Source organism: Falco naumanni, chromosome 14 (assembly GCF_017639655.2).
Source record: "Falco naumanni isolate bFalNau1 chromosome 14, bFalNau1.pat, whole genome shotgun sequence".
Taxonomy (NCBI): domain Eukaryota; kingdom Metazoa; phylum Chordata; class Aves; order Falconiformes; family Falconidae; genus Falco; species Falco naumanni.
The window spans coordinates 21,772,354-21,791,376 of record NC_054067.1 but is presented as its reverse complement, the minus strand read 5'-3'; the positions used below and the strand labels follow the sequence as shown (position 1 = coordinate 21,791,376).

Below are 19,023 nucleotides of genomic sequence, written 5' to 3'. Positions count from 1 at the left end.
CTAAACCCAACTAAAAACTCTGAATGGAAACCTTTACAGAAGAGAGACGGGCTTCTCCACACATCCCTTCAGTCAGTGCGTGTTAAAGATAACAGCTCTGGCCTTTTGATGGAAACAGAAGAATCGTATCTCTGTGGGAAAGATAAACCTGATGACTGCATTAACATGGTCCCGTTCCATGACTTTTTATACTGTGAGCATCAAGGAATAACCCCATGAACGCTCTCTTCCACTGCCTGGTTTCTCCAGTCATTCTAATTTCTTTTTTTATTTTCCAAAATCATAGAGTTCCAAAATTATATCAGTACATTCCCAACTGCACAGCCAGTGAAGTTCAGTGTATAAGCATGAACTGTCTTTCATTGTAAATTACGTGACATAACAGAATTCAAAATGAGATAAAAGGATTATCTGAACTTCTGTATTTGCCTATTGTTCTTACTCATTCCTGAAATAATATAAATGTGTTAATGCTACAGAGCCTCCCTTCAGATGCAAAGGATCTGAAACAAAGGCAATTCCAAAGAGAGAATCTGCAATTTAATAAAATGCAAGTATTAAATTCTTTTTTACATCTCTGGTAATTACTAACATGCTTCTCAGTCAACAATTGCAAATTCTAGCAATTTATCAAGCTTGAAATTAAAAAATTAAAAAGAAAAAGAGTAACCAATCCAGAAGCTGCGGAACTTTACATTTTACTTCCAGGGTAGGAACAAATCCAAACCATACCACCCTTTCTGGAAATATAAAATTTCACAGAAAGTCCAAACCATTCTCCTAGCGTAATGCAGCAAAACTCTTGCCTTTTCACTCAGGAGCGCACTGCTTTTGAAGTACTGCCGCTACTCTATGTCTAGAGAGAGGTGCCGAATTAAGCCTGGCAGCAAATATCCTACTGTCAAGACAGAGCACAAGTTATTCAACAAGCAAGTCCTGATTAACTCAGCGCACCTACTCAGAAACGGAAAGGGACTTTGCTGCTTAAAGATCTGCAGATTAAGCCGCAGTTATATACAGAACAGCAAAGACAGCAAACATCAACACATGTGCAGCCCGGACAACATTCAAAGAAGAAAGATGCGTGCACCAGACTCACGGAGCATGTGGCAATTATCTGCACATGCCTGGTGGTAATTTGCCTGGGACATCCAGACGTTAAGCAGCTCAGGATACCAGACATCTGCTTGATCGCTGCCCAGACCAGAAAAGTTGGCAAATCCATCATGAAGCCAGACTTAAATCGGCACAAGTAAGCTGCTGAAGCATCCAGATTTTAGTGCACAGTTTTATTAGATTGTAAACTTTTCTAAGTGACATTTGATGTGGAGCGTATTGCACAGCCCAGGCACATATCAAAGTGACCGTTCACTTCATTAACAGGCCCTACTCACCAGATTTGCCACCTGCAATCCAAACCATGCCATACTACAGAAGAAAGGCTGTACCATAAGTCCTTCCCCGCATGTTTTCATGTTTCTACAACCCAGAACAGCCCAAACAAGTGGCCCTTAATCTGAATATTATCACTGTTGTTCTTACCAAACAGCTACATAGGCAAGCAGCAATAGCAGCAAATTATCCTGGAGATTTTTTTCCATAATAACTTCCAGATAAAATTCTTAAACTGCTGCCTGGGGCATAACAAGCAATTCTATTCTCAGGTTTCCAAAAGAACTTGAAACAAAAATTATTCCTTTCACCTCTGCATGAGATAGCTGTAAATGGATTTTAAGTATGTTTCCAAAACATGAAGCTGCAGAAATAAAGCTGAGAAAAACAGTCTCCCAAATCAGATTTTCATTAAAAGTAGTATGGAAAAAGGCAAAGCTTAACACCAGTTATAGCCACATCTCTTAGTGTGTGCTAGTCAAAGCCCCATATAACAAAATTAAAGACTGGCAAGGATATTATCACCTCCTCAAATATATTAGAAAATATTTCAAAAATTAGAGACAAGTAACACAGGCCAAAAAAATGCTTAACAAAAGCTTTCAAAAGAACATGTTAAAATAATGCAGAAGAGCTGAAACCGTGCTAAATGAGAGAAAATTCTGCACCGTGGGATAAATTGTAAAGAGAAAACTGGTTTGTTGCCTGATGTGAAAGACCCTATAAAGGTTAAAATGTAAGAGCACAAGAACACCACAGTACCACGGAAGGGTTCTGTGACACAGTAACCATACAGGTCTTATGGATCTAAAAACTTTCAAGAACTGGATAAAATTAATCTATTCTTTTTAAAAGAGCTACGTAAACAACCATAGGGGAATGTAACACAGCCATGACTGCTTGAACCAGTATGCAAATAAGTTGCTACAGTGATAAGTAGCTGTAAGTAAAGAACTATTAGGGAAGTCACGTCAAGGCTAGGAGAAAGTCATACCCCTAAACCTGTTTACACTCCTGTTGTTGGAAGCATTGCCATGTAGTCTCAAAGACTAGTGAGTGAAGGTCCTCACTGGACAGCTAAGAAGACAGGCAAGAAGTCTGGTGATCCCTGAAACAAACAAATAAACCCCCCTGCTGACAATTGCTCCTCCAAGGAAGATTTCAACAAACAAACAAAAAACCTCTTTGTGATTACTAGTTATAATAAGAAGCCTGTCTTCTCAGGGATCAGAACCAGATAGCTCTGAAATATCTCTTTTGGGAAGCCCTGTGAGACACTGCTTTCAAAGCACAGACTAAACTTGACACAAGGGCTGCATAATGGAAGCAACACAGGCAGCAACGCAGATGTCTGAAGGCTCCTTCGTACCCAGTCCCCTGTGGGCAGGCAGGCAGCTGGGCATCAGCAGCAGATTTCTAACCTCTAGGCAGTCGTATGACACTTCTCTCATCTACCAAAATAACAATCAGTTAAGAATCAATTGACAACTGTATCAAAAAGAGGAGACCAAGAGGACAAAGGCAGCTGAGCAAGCAGGAAATTACTCAACACCTCAAATATGGAATCTCAGCACAAGGAAGCTCAGATACTGGACTTGCAGAAGATGTCAACAGTATGCAAATATACCTGAATTTTAAAAGCTATTATCCACTTGGTTTCCCCAGAGAGAACAGGCTGGAACTACCATACTACAAGATGACATTTTCCTGAGGTGACAAAACCGTAACATCCCTTCTCTGCTAATGCTGGGATTGGCAGTATCTATAAATAACAGCACCTCAGACTCATAGCTAGTTTTAAATCAATGCAGATGGGCAAGGCAGAAACTCAAAGCCAAATCCCATAAGCTGTTCCATACCAGCACAGCCGTTCACGGATGCAAATTCTCCACTTGAACACACTGTCCAACAACAGCCGATTTTCTGGTTTTCCTGAAATTATACATATCTTCAGCACAAAGACGAGAACAGGCTGAGCCAGAAGATACAGCCCATCAAGATATTCTTGAAAACCAGACCAGAGCCAGTAATCTTTATCAGGAATAAACAAAGATAATTTTGAACAGCAGTCCGCCGGAGACTGTTCTGATAATCCGAGTTGATTCAGCTTGACTCATCTGTACAACAGCTGACTCCACATTGAACTGCTACGGTTAATTTAAAATCGGAGTACTAATTGCATGCAAGTTGGACATAACTTCAGGCCTTCATAAGGAAAGCGAGGACCCTCCCCTTCACAAACACGTTTCATTCTCAAGACCACCAGCAGTCAATAACAAAGTAAAAACCGCTTTGGAGTACACCTGGATGATTACCTAGACAGGCAGCCACATGTTGCACATAAAAAGTACTGCAAAGTGGAAATAAGCAGAAAAGACAAAGGGAACACAAATGCACGTAAGCTAGTATTCTCTGAGTAGCTCTGCTTGCTAGGTAGGTACAATTTTTATTAGTGCATCTTAAATTACTCTTCTGCCTTGTGGCACCTGACATTTAAAGTTAAAGACCACATTCAAATAAAACAACAAAAAAACCCCCAAAACTCTCAACAAAGAGTTTTCAGATCTTGACTAAAAGCTCGAGTGCAGTGTGAGTAAACATTCCCTAGATAAAAGCCACCTAGTAGGCAATTTGGTTGTTATATCTTTCTCATTTCCAAAAGCCCTAAGAGCAGTAACAATGTATTCACTGGCAAGAGCATAGGCGTATTTTCTGAAAAATACCAACACTAACCTGAACAGTCAAAGAGAATGGAAAATGAAGTTGAAACATCAGCAATTAGAACAAGAAATACTTTGTCAGATTTGCCAAAACAGATTATTGAGGAAAAACAAACAAACAAACATATCGGACTTCAGGTCTGCAAACTCTCACTGGGTCCCATTACCTCTGGCCTGCCTAACCAGGGTAGTTGCAACACCAGGTAATTCATTGCAACTGAATTTGGTTTTCTATCTGTAAGTGTTCAAAAAGGAGAAAGGGATAGAAAAAACTTTATCTCCAATCGCTAGCACCAATAATTTATTTTTGGTTCTTTATGTGCCTGAGATAATTAAAATGAAGGTCAGAGTTATCTGTGTCCTTCACAACCCCAGCTTTGCTCAAAACACGACATTCAGACATCTAGCTAGCCCTGAAGTCGAGTAGTTTAGGTTAATATACAATCATATGCAACCAAAGGTCCAAATTCCAAATACACCAGACCCTAAGCAATGAGAAGAAAAAAAGGCCTTCTTCAACATCCTCAACAGTGAAAGCTTCAGTCTGAGGATTATAAGGGAGAAGCTCAGTCCATTCTACCTAGCATCAACCTGTCTCTCTGTAAATGATTTATAGTCTTGTTCCTTACTGTAAATAATGATAAACAGTTAAATAATACCAGATAAAAAGACAATCTTTTAGATTAGAATTGATTACTGTTGATTAACTTAAGACAGAGGAAAAAACCATCTCGTACTTATTTTTGACAATACCATACTGCAAGAAGAAATATCCCATGAATTCCAAGCCTCACTTTACAATGGTTTGTCTCCCATTTCTCAAATTGTAAAGAAAAGTACATGGTTTCAACAATGCCATCAATACACAAACAAAAAGTTTTAAGGCTTTTCTATTTGTGTCCCACGGAATGAAGGGAAAAAACTGTATACGCTAATGTAACTGATCAAGCAAAACCAGTATGTCTGAAATCAGACTTCATACTGCCACTGTTAATATTCCTCTCGGGTACCAGGTGCAGTCACAAGCTAAACCTGCAACAGCCTATAGTTAGATTTCAGGCTCTCTAGAAAGACCGTACAGCATTAAAATTTATTGAATGCAGTACTTACTCCGTGTCTGTTCACTCAATATACAGTCCCAGAATTATCCACAAGAGGTATGATGAAACATAACATTCATCTTAAATTCTTAATACACTTTGGAAAGGGAAAGCCAGGAGGTACAAATGTCTCTTCTCAACACTAGGAGCTCTCCCATCTGCACCTGAGCTTCTACTATATTGCCAAAGTGGAAAACTAACTCTTGAGCAAGCTACAGAGCAGTTTCAGCAACAGTCGTGTCAAAAACCCAGATCAACATTGCCCTGTGCGAGATGGGAAAGGCAAGGACACACTTTCAATTCCTTCCAGGTCAGGAGACAGTGATGATCACACGCACACAGTATATCAATATGAGAAACGCTATTAGTAAGTCTACAGCACTGCAATGGCAAAGTGCTAAATCAGCGCCATACATTAATACCCAGAGCTGCTAGAAATGGAAACAAGGCCATTTGCACCCTTCGGAAAGAAATTGAAATGACACTTCAGTTTCACTGCTTTCAGGCGGATGCCAGCAAGGCCGGGCCCATCTCCCGGCTGGGAGACCGGCCACCCCCAGGCCGCCGGCCCCTTGGCAGCGCGGCGGGCAGCTGACCTTTCCCAATGACAGATATTCACACGGTTTATATCTGCGAGTAGCCACTCCATACATTTCATAGGCGTATAATAGTCTCAACATGACATTTCCTAAAAAAACCCCCACGCACCCTGGTTTGCTGGGCAGGCAGGCCCAGCCGCCCGGCAGAGGCGCAGGGCTCCGCACAGGCGGGGAGCGCTGGGCCAGGCCTACGGCCCTGCCCGCCGACGGGCCCGGCAGCACGTCGCCGTGAAATCCCCCCCGCCGCCCCCCGGCAGGAACCCGCTCCCGCCGCCCCCCCCGGCCCACGGCCGCGCTTTGGCCACGCAGACGCGTCCCCACGCCGCGGGGGCGGACACACACACACACACACACACACACACAGGCCCTGTCGGGGCCGCCCGCCCGCAGCCCCGGGGGCGGGGATGGGGGGGCGCCGTCAAACCGCCGCCCGGAGAGGGGGCACGGGGGGGCGCCGGGTGCCAGAGGCCGGCCGAGGCGGCCCTGCGGCCCCGGGCGGGGGAGGCCCGGCAGGCCGCTGGGAGCTGCCCGCCCCGGCGGAGGAGCGGCGGCCGGCGAGGGGCGCGCAGGGCCGGGGTGGGGGGGTGAAGGGGGGGCGCCCCCCGCCTCATCCCGCCCACCCTGCAAGTTCCTCCGCGGCGCCGCAGCCAATCAGCTGCCGCCTTCCATCGCCTCCCGCCGCTTTCTGGCTTGTAAGACGCGGCGCCATTCGCCGGGCTGGGCCCCGGTACGTGCCCTCAGATAACCCTCCCGGCCCCACAATAGCACGGCGCAGTCAGTCAGCACCAAGCAGCCCCCGCCGCCGCCCCGGTGTGTGTCCCCGGCCCGGCCGCGGTTCCCCTCCCCTCCGCACCCCCGCGGAAGCCACGGCCTCGGCGGGGCGCAGCCCGCGGCCCCGGGAAGGAGAACGGACCGGGCCGAGCCGAGGCGGGGGGGGGACACACGCGGCGAGCAGTGCCCCGGGCGGCGGCGAGGGGGGTGGGGGAAACTTGTCGGGGAAGTCGGGAGTGAAACTTGGCTCACCAGGTCCTCGAAGCTCCGGCGGTGCTCCTTGCCCTGCCAGTCCAGGCGCCGGGGGATCAGCTGCGGGAGGCAGACGAGGAGGGGGAGGAGGGACGGGGACGGAGGCGGCCGTCAGACCCCGGCCGGCCCCGCGCCCCCTCCCCGGGCGGCCGAGGGGAGCCCCCGGCTGTCCCAGCCCGCCCCGGGGAGGAGCCCCTCGCCGCTGCCCCCGGCCCCGCCGCGGGGGCACCCGCGCCTCCCTCGGGGGCTCCCGGAGCCCCGGGAGGAGTGGGGCTGCATTAGACGGGGCAGGGCAGCCCCCGACACCCCCCCATCCCCAGGGCTTCCCCCGTCCCGCCGGGGCAGCCGCCTTACCTGGTGCTCCTCCAGCTCCTCCACCAGCACCTGGGGACAGACGGACACACACACACACACACACACACACGCACAAAGGCCGTGAGTGCGGAGCCCGCAGCGCAGCGGCCCCGCCGCCCCCCGGCTCCCCCCGGCCCCGCCCGGCCCGGCGGAGCCCCCGGCTCCCCGCTCACCTGGGCGGATTTCTTGCAGGGTCCGGACTGCAGGAACCGGGCGATCAGGTAGTAGAGCTCTGCGGAGAGGGAGCGGGGGGGGAGAAGGGGACACGGTTACAACGGGGGGGCGGCCGGCGGGGCGGAGGGCAGCCCCCGCCGCCAGCGATACCCACCGGCTTCGAGCTGGGTCGGGGCGGCCGCCGTCGCCATCCTCCTCAGGAGGCCCGAGGGGGAGGGGAGGTGGCGGATCGCGCCCCGGGGAGACGCCGCTCCTACTGCGGCGGAGCCCCCATGGAGGACCCCCGCTGCCCGTGCACGGCACTGGCCCCGGTGCGGCTCCCGCCCGGGCTCATCGCATCGCCGGTCGCCCCATAGATATCCCGGCCCGAGAGGCAGCCGCCGAGCGGGGTGCAGGGCGCGCCGCCCGCCGCACGGGGGCGGTGCGCGGCTTCGCGCGAGGGGAAGCGGCGACGGGAGGCGCGGGGAGGGGACAGGCCGGAAGCGCCGGGCCGGAAGGGCGGGGCGGTGACGCACCGGGGGTGGGGCTTGCGCGTCAGGCGGCACTTCCGGCTGGCGGCGGCGGCGGTTGGGGCGCGTCTGGGCCTTGCGGCCAACCCCACCGGGGCCGCCGCCGGGGCGGGGCGGCAGGGGGCGAGCCTGGCTGCCTATCTCGGCCGCCCCCGGCCCGGCCCGCCCCGCCCGGTTTCACTGTCGGAGCTGCAGGGCCTGGAGGCGGCCCGCTCTGGGAAATGGGGACCCACGGGGGCCCGGAAAATAAATAGTTTCTAAAGGAAAGCGCACGGATTCGGGAATCGTTAGCCCACGCGTGTTCTGTGGAGGGGGACACGCAAGGGAGGACTGTGTGGGTGCCAAGGGGAAGGCGGAGAGCCGATAACCCTCGCTGGCTCCTGTCAGGAATGGACCAGTTGTAGGAAGAGGCCTGGCCAGGCGTTATCAGGTGTGGAACAGCTGTACGGTGTTGTGCTGGCAGCACAGAAAAATACGTTTCTTTGGCTGCATTCATTAAATTGTTTAATCTCCTGTAAAGGTAGAACAAGGTGCCCAAGACAGAGTGTTGAGCAGTGGATGCCTGGTGTTCAGCAAGGAGAGAAGGGTCTTGATACTCGGAGCAGCTGTTGTGCATCTTGTGTTAAGTAGGCTGTTAGCAGCATGTCCTCTCCCTGGCACCTGCAGCCAGTGATACACCCCAAGGGGCATAGTCCTGCCAAGGTTACAGAACAGAGGGCTTTGGGTGGCTTTAGATGCCAAATTAAAATTGTTTTCTTCCAGCATCCAGGAAATGAAAATAGGGTTTATGCAGCACCTGTTCTCTTGCAAGCAAAGAAGGGTTCTGTATTGGTCACTGCAGATACTCTTAAGGTAAACAAACATTTTTTTCCATGGAAAGCATCCTGTCAAAGCTCCAGAAACTTATGTCACTTTAGCAATAAGTTGCTAAAACATATTAAGTAGATTGACATTACTCTTTAGTGTAAAATTGTGTTCTGCTATTATAAATACCTGGCATTTGGTATTAGAACTCCCCAAGCCTTGGCAGTGTTAACAGTCACTGTCATAACTGGAAAATAAAAAAAGACAACTCATCTTCATGCTTTGCATACTGAGAGCTGAATCATCCTAAATCGATGTCGTTGAAACATTAAGTATAAACTCATTTTTAGCATATATTTATAGCATCTACTTATGACTAGGCTTTCTGTTAAGTGCTGTTTCAGAGTTCTTCCTGCTATCGCTGTCAGGATGCCATCCTTTCTGCTGGCTGCCTCTTCTTGGGATGCTTCAAGGTACCCAACCAAGTGCCAGTAGCTCTCTGGAGAAGGAGTCAGGTCCTTGACACTCAGCTTCTCCACATAATGCGCCTCTGTTCACCTACCCCTTCGTACAGCCATGAAAATTCTTTATTTTGTGCCAGGAACTCAGATTAACTGGGCAATCTGTAGACTTTGTTCTTCCTCATCCTCTAAAGTTCTCGAGCTGCTAATGAGAATTTAATTGATTTTTTTTAAAATTGCTCACCATGATAGCTCTTGGTTTTTTTAAGGCAGGTCCATTGATCAGCTCATCACTAGCAGGGATGCAAGGTGCCACCTCACCAAGCTGCAAACCCCAGTTCTAGTGCCTTTCCAATAGTAACAGCTCTCCCACCTTCTGAGCCTTACACCGAAGCTTTGAAGTTACAGCGCTGGTGCTTCCTGTGAGAGAGACAGTGCAAAACTGCAGTTCTCAAAATAAATTGCCAGCTAGGGAAAGAGCATGCTGATACTCATTATCCTTGGAGGTAATGTTTCTCCCACCTGTCTTCAGAACTGAGAATTGCAAACTCATCTTCTTATGCATGATGGGAATGCAAAGAAAAAAACACAGATGATGTTTTATAATATGCCATGAAAAGCGCATATCAGTCTTTCTGAGCTAAACAGAATTTTATGTCAAGGGAAAACAGCACCGTAAAGATTGTATAGCACCATGTCCTGGTGCATTCTAGTACTAACAGTTATATATTTCTTAATTAATATGGTGTGTGTCTGTGGCACCTTGTGGTCAGCGCCTTGCTGGATCACCCTACTCATGATTTGCTTTTATTTGAGCTTGGGGGTGGCAACAGATGAAGCTGCACCACCGCAATAGGCAGGATTATTCTTTTGGGGCTTATCTAGAGCTGATGACAATTCCTACAGTAACTTAAATGGGCCTTCAAGTTGAAAGCCTGGGATAGAAAATGTGCCCGAAGTAAGCTCATCCACCTCTGGCCTGTGTCCTTCCCATGCCATTCCAACCAGAAGCCTCACCACACGCTGTTTGCTTCAGTGCTTGTAAATGCACGACCTTGCAGCTCAACACTCTGAAGTGCTCTGTGTTGCGCCCTCCTCACAGCTCAGATGGATTCAGGCATCAACAAGAAAGAGGCGCATTAGTAACCACCCAGCTATTTGTTACGTGTGTGTTGCAGAGTACAGGTACGCAGGCTACGGCATCCCACGTTCGGGTCAAGTACAAACAGAGCGTGAGTCACGCCCAAAACATTAGTTACACTGTTGTGTAACTCTTCCCTTGGCTGGGCTCCATCGGCACGGTAGCGGCTGTGTATTTACTGCTCTGCAGCAGCTCCCAAGCCTCTTCCCATGTCACCGGTTCCCTGGCACCTCAGCTCCCTGTCGTTAACATTTTCCCAGTTGCTTTATTATTCCCTGAGGTTGCTATAAGGACTGTGATCCATACCTCTTCCCACTTCTCCAGGGTTTTTCCCTCTAAGGAGTCATCCGTCTGGTGAGTAATGCCCATCCTCAAGCATAGCTTTCATTCCCCAGGAGCTTCATTTCCACAGAACACTGCAGCCACACGCAGACCTTGCCGCTCGGTGACTCATCGCTTTCTGGATCCTCTGCATCCAAGAAGCAGCGTGCTGGGGGATGACAGTAAATCTCCTAGTGAAAGCAAGATTTTATGGGTCTGCTTATTCATCTTTCTCCAAAGCAGAGCTCCATTATGTAAATGCCAACAGAAGCAGTGGCACCGCGTAGTGATGAAGAATGTACTAACTGGTGTGGTACTCTTCACAAATGAACAACTGAGGTACTCAGAAGCAGAGGTGCTTGAAGGAAGAAGCTGGATTGTAACAGTTTCTTTCCATATTGCTCTTGGGAAAAAAAATAAGTAAATTAAAGCCTTTAATGAATTTTAGGAGTAGAAACCGGTAATACTCAAATACCAGCACTTGCAGCCATTTGGTGTTGTAGACAACTCTCAGCACCTAACAATAACCCATTGTTCAGATTTTTGACTCTTTCCAGTTCACCCAGGGCTCTACTAGCGCTTGCACGGGGGACACTTTCCATACCTTGGCCACAGGCAGCCCGTACCTCCTCTGCAAAGTGATCCATTGCATCCTGTCACTGTAGTTGTGAGCAGATGCAAGCTGGCAGAGGTTACCCCTGTTTAATTTGACAACAAAATTAACTTAACTTCCCTGTAGTCAGCTTGTAACACCTGTTACATGCAGTTCTCTCTTCTTGTGTTTAGCATTATACTGTCCCAATGAGTCAAATTCTGACTTCTGCTTTAACGTAGCGTGAAAATATGATTGTATTTTCTCACAACCAGCAGAAATGTACAGATGCAAATTGAAAAAACAGAAAGTTCAGAGTGGAATCATGCAGGTGTGCTGAGTTGTACCTGAATGGTACCTTCCCTTTTCAGTAAATGTAGATGGGAATGCCTATGTCTGAATCCATTTGGATTTAAACACTAGAGCAACTTAAGGGTTTTCAACTTTTTTAATATTTTCCATGAACATTTCTGTGTACATCCTGCTCATCTTGGGCATTTCATATGCAGTTAAATGGTAAACCAGGATAGTAATCGTTTCAGAAATTAAATCCAAGGTTTTGTTTAACTGTTACAAAATAAGTGCCGTTTAGAAGGAATTAGTTGCCTTGTACTCTGCAGTTGTAAGCAAATACAGATATTGAGAAGTTAAGGTTTACTTTAAGATGATCTCTAAATGCAGAAACCTCAAATTTCAATGTTTATATCATAGCTTATTTATTCAGAAAAAACATATGAGGTGCAAAATGCTTAGCAATAATTACAACCATGGGTTTTGCTTGAGTGCATAGAGTCCTGTGCGCAAATCGACATCCTGCAAATTTCCAGGTTTCCACTCCTTCATACATTTTTCCCCTTGATAAGAGCTGTTAAATAATAATTAAATAGCTGGTAGATACTATACAAGATCTGCTCTGGGTTTTTTGCTGTTTTTAAAAATTTGGAATTTCCCTGCTGCATCGTACCTGTCTTTCCTCTAGATGGTGCCGGACGCCCACGAGTTGGGTGTAACACTATCCCATATGGAAGGCTCCTGAGAAACAGTCAGGACGCCACTGTCCTTTGTTTCTGAATTCTGTCTTATAATAGTTCATCTAAGTTGATAGATTATTTGACCTGCATGATGCAAATACAATGCTTCTTCCTTTTGCGAATCTTAAAATCCATTTACTAGAGCCTAAAATGTCACCTGCCTGGAACAGTATCATCTGTTACTCCGTGGACCGATCCATATCTCATATTTCTTGTGGCAGCCATTAACATGTTAGCTGTTGATCGGCTAGACGGTATGTACATCACCGCTGCAACTGGGGGAACGTATTCTTTGCCGAGTTTTCAAATAAATTCATTCTCTGTGAATATTAGGTAAACATTCCTCTGTGTCTGTATGTTACATAGAAGTGCAGAATTTCAAATATGGATGAAATGCATATGAAGATGGGCAACGGTGATGTGTGTACCTATATGCTCATAGCTCTGTAAGCAGAAGGACCAGGTAAATAATGTCAGTATTCCAGTATATATTCAGCATCACTGAATTTCAACATTATGCTTGAAAGTACCTGTAACCCCACAAGTTTTACAAGCAGGAAAATGACTGTTGGTTGTAAGTGACAAGGTAGTTTTTGTTATTGTTGGTATTACAATTGCGGGCGGCTACATCCTTATCTAAGGGACCGATTCTGACCCTGTGTCCCCAGGAGCCCCGTGGCTGGGATTGAGCCCCCTGTCCCCAACCTTTTCCAGCCGCCTAGGGAACCCTCTTTCTTGAGATGGCTGCGGCTGCTGCCAGGCTGGGGGGCACCATGCACCAAGGGGCTCTCGCCCCAGAAATACCACCTGATATCTCCTGGTGGGGGTAATTCAGCAACTCCAAACCTTGCTGAATTTTTTTAAATAGCGCTTTGATGTTTGGATTGTGATTTGGGGTGGTTTTATAGGGCCCAACCCTGCACTTTTGACTTCTGGAACCACCTGGGAGCCTTACAGCCTGGGCACACAGAGTCCGACTGCAACTGGGAATTCATCACCCTCTCCCTGCATAGCTGGACGTGCAAATTTTACTGGAACTCCTTCAGCTAAGTATATAATTTAAATAGAATTATGTCCCTGTGTATCCCATACCCTTTCTCTGTTGTGAGCATGTTTTAGTTCTGTTTGTCAGTTTTACAAAAATACTAGCTATTTTGTGAAGGAGCAGGCTGGGTTTTTAAAAGTGCTACTTCTATTGAAATAAAAAGAACTTTTAAATCTTTTTGAGATATTTTTTATATTTATTAGGATCTATAACATTGTAAATAAGCTCATGAATACTTTTTAAATACAGTCTTATAAGAAATAGAAATTAAATATTAATTACTGCATGAGGTGATGCATTAGAAAACCATCTTGTATAAGTTTGCCCACAGGAGTGTATTTATAAAGAACTTTATAAGTCACTAATAAAACTAATGCTTCAGTTTGATGATGAGGAAAATGAAACGGGCTCTGTGAGTCATGCACTTAGAGCAAGATGACAAAACCAAAACCAAATCAAGGAGAAGTATCCCCCTTCGCCATGCTCTTTAGGCACCCCTGTCATATTCTCTTTCACCTCTTCCAGACAAGAAAGGCCCACAGGGTCATATCTGCAAACCACTACTCCCTCCCCTTGTGTTTTTCCACCTTTTCTGGGTATCCATCCTGCGAAGCGAGGGCTGAAGCACGTGGGCTCAGCATGGGCTCATGCAGTACCATAACAACACTTGTTTTTATTTATTCTGTGTCCTCGCTAATAATTCCTTATGGTCTGTTTGCCTTCCGACTGCCTCTGAGCGCTGTGCCGAGCTCCACGAAAATGTCAGCACAGCAATGCCAAGCTCTTCTCAGCCAGCGCTCATAGGTCAGAGCCCGTTCCTGTGGCTTTGTGGTGATTTGTATGATTTTGCATCCAACAAAATTTAGTTTCATTTTTTATAGTCTTTAAATCTCAGGCCTGATTTAGACAAGGGGTTTCAAACTAGGGTTGTCTGATGGTTTCATCTTTGAGCACTTTTCTGCCTCATTTTGAGCACAAAATGCTGTCCCATACAGGGATTTGGTTCCTGTTATTTTTATTTATTCGGTTTAAAGCCTCTTCTAGTGATCTTCAGTTTAGGATGATGACTTCTCTTATTCCTCATAAAGAAAGGCTTTAACGTGGAAGCCTTGATAAATTCCTCTGTAGTGACCTGTGACCCACGTACTTGATTTAGTGCTCATACTTCCATCACTCAGCGGACATATATGTTCTCCTGTAGCCTTCCAGCTTCTTATCTTTGGCAAAACTCTTTCCTCTGATATCCTCAGGAGTTCAGTTTTCAGAATCGCCCTTTTTTCATTTTTTTTTTGGCATTAACTTACTAGGGCTTGAGATACAGCCTTCTGGAATACGTGGAGATGAGTTACATTCTCAGAAGGTCCCTTAAAGCCTTTCTTGATAGAAAGACTAACTTAATTTAATCTCTGGTGAAGTGTTTTTCAACACCTGCAAGTACTTGCCCTTTTGGCTGTTCCCTTCGTTTCTTCTTAACTAATAAAATAATTTTTCTTTAGAGTTTGTGAAGTCCCTGAGTTCTCTCTGGCTGAGTGCTGGGCTGGTACCTGATGGAAAATAACACACAAGGCCCGTAGATGTGAGGTGAAGCTGTGAAGGGAAATGGTGGCCATAAGCACAGAATTCTTTCATCAGTCTTTATTTTCCCAAGGTGTTTCATCCTTATCGCTGGATTATAATGAGATAAGCGTGGAAGGCGATTGCAAAGACTGCAGAGGTGAAAAAAAAAGCATCTTCTGTTTATTCTTCAAATTCTCTATTAAGTCTCAAGGATCCTGCCATTTTCCTGTTGAGGATCCTCTTCTCTCCATGTGTTTTCTGATGTCTGTCTGGACACCTTTCTCTCTCCTGTTTCTGTGGCAGTCTGGTAGATCTCAATCTCTTAATTTTTTCCCCCTTTCTTTGCTCCTTACTCCTGTTTGGGTCACTTCATTTGCTACAGGTAACATCTTTCAGACCCTGACCTTTCTTCCAAACCCTTCTTCCCATCCTGACTTTGTTGCTGCTGCCTATGGACCATATCAGCCCACCATGTCCTTGCATTTGTGGTTTTTGTCTTTGCTATGATTCTTTCCAAGATGCTTCTAAAACAGCCAAGGAACACTTCCTTGGAAGATACGGTGCACCCTTGAATGGGGCGTCAATAAATCCCATCGAGGGCGATGCTAACCTCTTGGCACAGGTTTTTATTCACTGCTAGCTGAGTGCATCAGGTTCAAGCAAACAGCAGAGAAATGCTGGGAGCTGAGCACCGGCAGAGGGATGTGAGGGGGACAGGGGCAGGTGAGATGCTTCGATACTCTTTAAGGAGTCTCATCTTGTCTTTCTTATGAGCGTGTGGAAAAACAACCCGCGCTGCAGCAATCCCTCTCTGTTGGGTGAAGAAAGCAACAGGACGAAACCTCTTGCTGGAACTTTCCTCCTGCAGCACTTTCATCCCATCCACCCCGAGGGCAGCCCACGTGAGCCGCAGTCGTGCTTGGGGAGCCAGGAGGACCCATCCTGCTGCATCAGCACCGTCCCAGGGGGGTGCAGGGACCCCAAGCTGGGACTTTGCTTTGTTCCCTGCGGCCCCACCCACCTTCCCAGCCATAAATGAGATTTTTTTTCCATCTGCGAAAGTCTCCTACTTGTGGTTTAATATTAATTTTGGCAGTTTGCACCCAGACTCTGAGCTACCTTATCCAGGAATCAGCATGGCAGCCCTGAGGTCCGGCCCCATCTGATGTGTCAGAGTTTGTTTTCTTTGACAATATGGATTTAATGAAGAGGCTGCCCAGCACTGGGAACCATTTCCCTCAAATAGCTGCAAAAAAAATGATGGGACGTTTTCCAGCGCAGTGCTGCAACCATCCAAAATACCACTATAAAAGTCACAGACGCAAACCAGAGTGACTGCATTAAGCAAGGCTTAGGGGGATTATCGAATTAAGTTGGTTGCCCCTTCCACCCTTCCCCCAAAGACATTAGAAATCTAAATACAAATAAGGGTGTTAAAACAAGACAATGGGCTTTGCTAAAACCTATAAAAGCAAAGAAACTCATTGTTAAGCCTGTTGCTTTTTTCTGGAGTGCTATTGTGTTTAGGCAGAGTGTTGTGTTGCAGAGGGTTTCTGTCGGGGAGCTGGAGAGCCGTGGGTAATCTTATGAACCGCAGAAACGGCCGCGGCTCTAATGCTCCTGGAATGGCTCTGCTTCGGTAATTCCCTCTGCGAAAGAGAGATGCATCAGAACTGCGTAGGGCACAGGACCGCGATGCCACCACCGCATCGTTCTGCCCAACTTTGGCACTCGTTATTTACTGCCCGCTATTCCCAGCTCCATCCTTTTCCCAAGGACAGCAGCGTCATGTGCATCCTGCTTGTTTCAGGGAGTTTGTGCAATGAAAGCTTTGCTTTAATCTGTGCTGGATTTATCCAGATGCATCAATCTCTGGAAGGCTTACGTGGGTCTCAGGTCTTCTATGTGCATGTAGCCTTGATTTGTTAATCTGGAAACGGTTTATTCAAAAATAATTAAAAAAAAAAAAAGCAGAAGAAAACCTTTAAAACTGCTTTGCTTGAGCTGCTTTCAACTGTGCAGTGGTTGCCCCCTGTAATGCAGCTGGCACCCATGTAACAAGTTTTAGGCTAATATGTGGTGCCCTGTGCCTGCTTTAATTAAATGAATTACAGCAAAAAAAGCGTTTCAAATTTAAATGTTGTAATATCATAATGATGCCATTTGTTTAAATATTTAATATATAAATATACAGAATAAATATTAATTTACAATACATTTACAGAACCCGTTTCACCCAAATGACCACAGTAATATTTCCTTACCAGGGAATTCCTTTTCTTTGTATCTTTCTTGGCATCATTACAGACCCTCATATTTGAAGTCTTTATTGCAGTACAGCTCTCTTCGTAATAAATTAAGTACATTAGGCTTGGGGTAAAGAGATGAGATACCTGGGTAGCAACAAACAGGATTTACAGAGATTTTAATCTCTTTGGGGCAAACATGGTTTTGTTTGTGCCCATGTCAGAGCCTGGAGGAGGTCCGCTGAGCACAACGGCACCACAGCCAGATGAGTATTGTTAGTAAGTGCTAATTAGTAAAGCCACCGGGCCACCGGGTCGTCTTTGACCCTAAGTCTTACTGGAAGGGCTGGGGAGAAAGGATAAGAACTGAGCAGAGAATATTTTTTTGGTCCGAGTTGTGCCCTGGCCCCAGCCATCCTCGCCCCATGTGACTCTCCTCTCCAAGTGTCTGGGGTCCCGTGTGTGTCCCCCCGCCTTTGCAGGGGGCCGTGATGCTTCACCCTGCAGATTGGAGCTGAAGTTTCAAGGTATTTTGCACCACTGTGGGAAGCAGCAGTCCGGGAAGGGGCTTGGGGTGCTGACCATTTGTGACAAGTCTAGTGGCTACCAAAACAGTAGCGGTTCAAAACCTGAATGATATTACTATGGCAACAAAATAACTCAAAATAAAATGTGCATTGGAAAGCAAACTTACATGCTCAGGGAACAGATAAAGAAAGATACTATATTTTTTAATATTGTTTTTTTGGCTTCCTGAACTCTTGCCCTATTACCAGACACTGATGCAGATACAAAAAAAATAATTCAATTTCCAACAGCAATGAAATGAAACTGAGCAGAACCAAATCTCCAGTGCTACAAGAAATTCCCCAAGGGATGCCACCAGTGTTATAAACTGTGTTAGTTTATAACCCCCCCAGTGCCTGAACTGCCCTTAACTTTATGTTAAAGGGGTGAGTGGGGTCCCACCTCGGCTCAGCTCCATCGCACAGCGGGACTGGGCACGAGTCACAGGCGGCTCTGGAGGAGCAGAGCATGGCCTCGGCAGGTTCAGCGCACACAAGCTGTTTCTGTGGGATGTGGTTAATGTCCTTAGCTCATTACCGCACAATTAACAAGAATAGTGTGTTGTTCTGTGCTGAAATAAAGCCAGAACGAGAGGAAACCCATTAATGAGGTGGGACCCCATCGCTCTGCGGCTGCCTGAGGGGGCTGGAGCCGGGGGGTCGGTCTCTTCCCCCAGGGAACCAGCGACAGGACAAGAGGGAACGGCCCCAGGCTGTGCCAGGGGAGGGTCAGGGGGGATCTCAGGAGAAATTCCTTCGCGGAAAGGGTGGCCGGGCAGGGGGACAGGCTGCCCAGGGACCGGGTGCTGTCACCGTCCCCGGGGGGGCTCCAAACCCCCGCAGGCGCCGTGCTTGGGGACACGGTTCAGCGGTGGGCTTGGCAGCGCTGGGTTAGGGGCCGGGCGGGGTGGCCTTAAAGGTCTGTTCCAACCTGAAGGATTCTGTGATCTGCACAGGCCTTTGTACCTTCCTTTTCCTTCCAGGCTGAGGAAGATCCCTTTCCTTGCTGATGTGGATTATTTTCAATTAAGATGGAATTTCAATTAAGATGGAAATCCCTATTTTTTTAAAAAAATAAATGAACACAAGAGTGTATCTGAGCACATTCTTTTTCATCTTTAAATGAAATTTTCTTTCATACAGGGAAGGATAATATCTACTTCCATCTAGCGATGCTAGACACAGATCTTTATTTTTGCTCTTTCCCTCACCTGAGGCTTTAAGGAGGTGATGGAGCAGTGACAGTGTCGCAGTGGGAGGGAAGGACTTTCCACTGCTCCGGTGCTGGGCTGAGCCCCAGGGTCCCATCACAGGCAGGACAGAGCCACCACCCCCTCCTTGGATGCTGTGATGATGTGATGGGGCTGTAGTCCCTGACAGATGATGTG

General features: G+C 47.1%; 1 protein-coding gene and 1 long non-coding RNA gene across 2 annotated transcripts in view; one reads left to right on the top strand and one right to left on the bottom strand.

Moving 5' to 3' along the window:
• The window catches only part of BRWD3 (bromodomain and WD repeat domain containing 3), a 61,230-nt gene extending 53,417 nt beyond the window's left edge, over positions 1–7,813 (bottom strand). Inside the window, exons 1-4 of the mRNA XM_040613932.1 lie at positions 7,517–7,813; positions 7,362–7,420; positions 7,189–7,218; positions 6,835–6,894 (exon numbers count right to left, since the gene is read on the bottom strand). Of these exons, the coding sequence (XP_040469866.1) occupies positions 6,835–6,894; positions 7,189–7,218; positions 7,362–7,420; positions 7,517–7,553 (186 nt within the window). The 5' untranslated portion in view covers positions 7,554–7,813. The remainder of the gene's footprint in view (positions 1–6,834; positions 6,895–7,188; positions 7,219–7,361; positions 7,421–7,516) is intronic.
• A 116-nt stretch (positions 7,814–7,929) lies between these two features.
• LOC121097229 lies at positions 7,930–18,699 on the top strand. Its single transcript, XR_005830871.1, has 2 exons — positions 7,930–8,723; positions 9,406–18,699. It is a non-coding gene; the product is annotated as an uncharacterized LOC121097229 (long non-coding RNA).
• Positions 18,700–19,023: the final 324 nt, after the last annotated feature.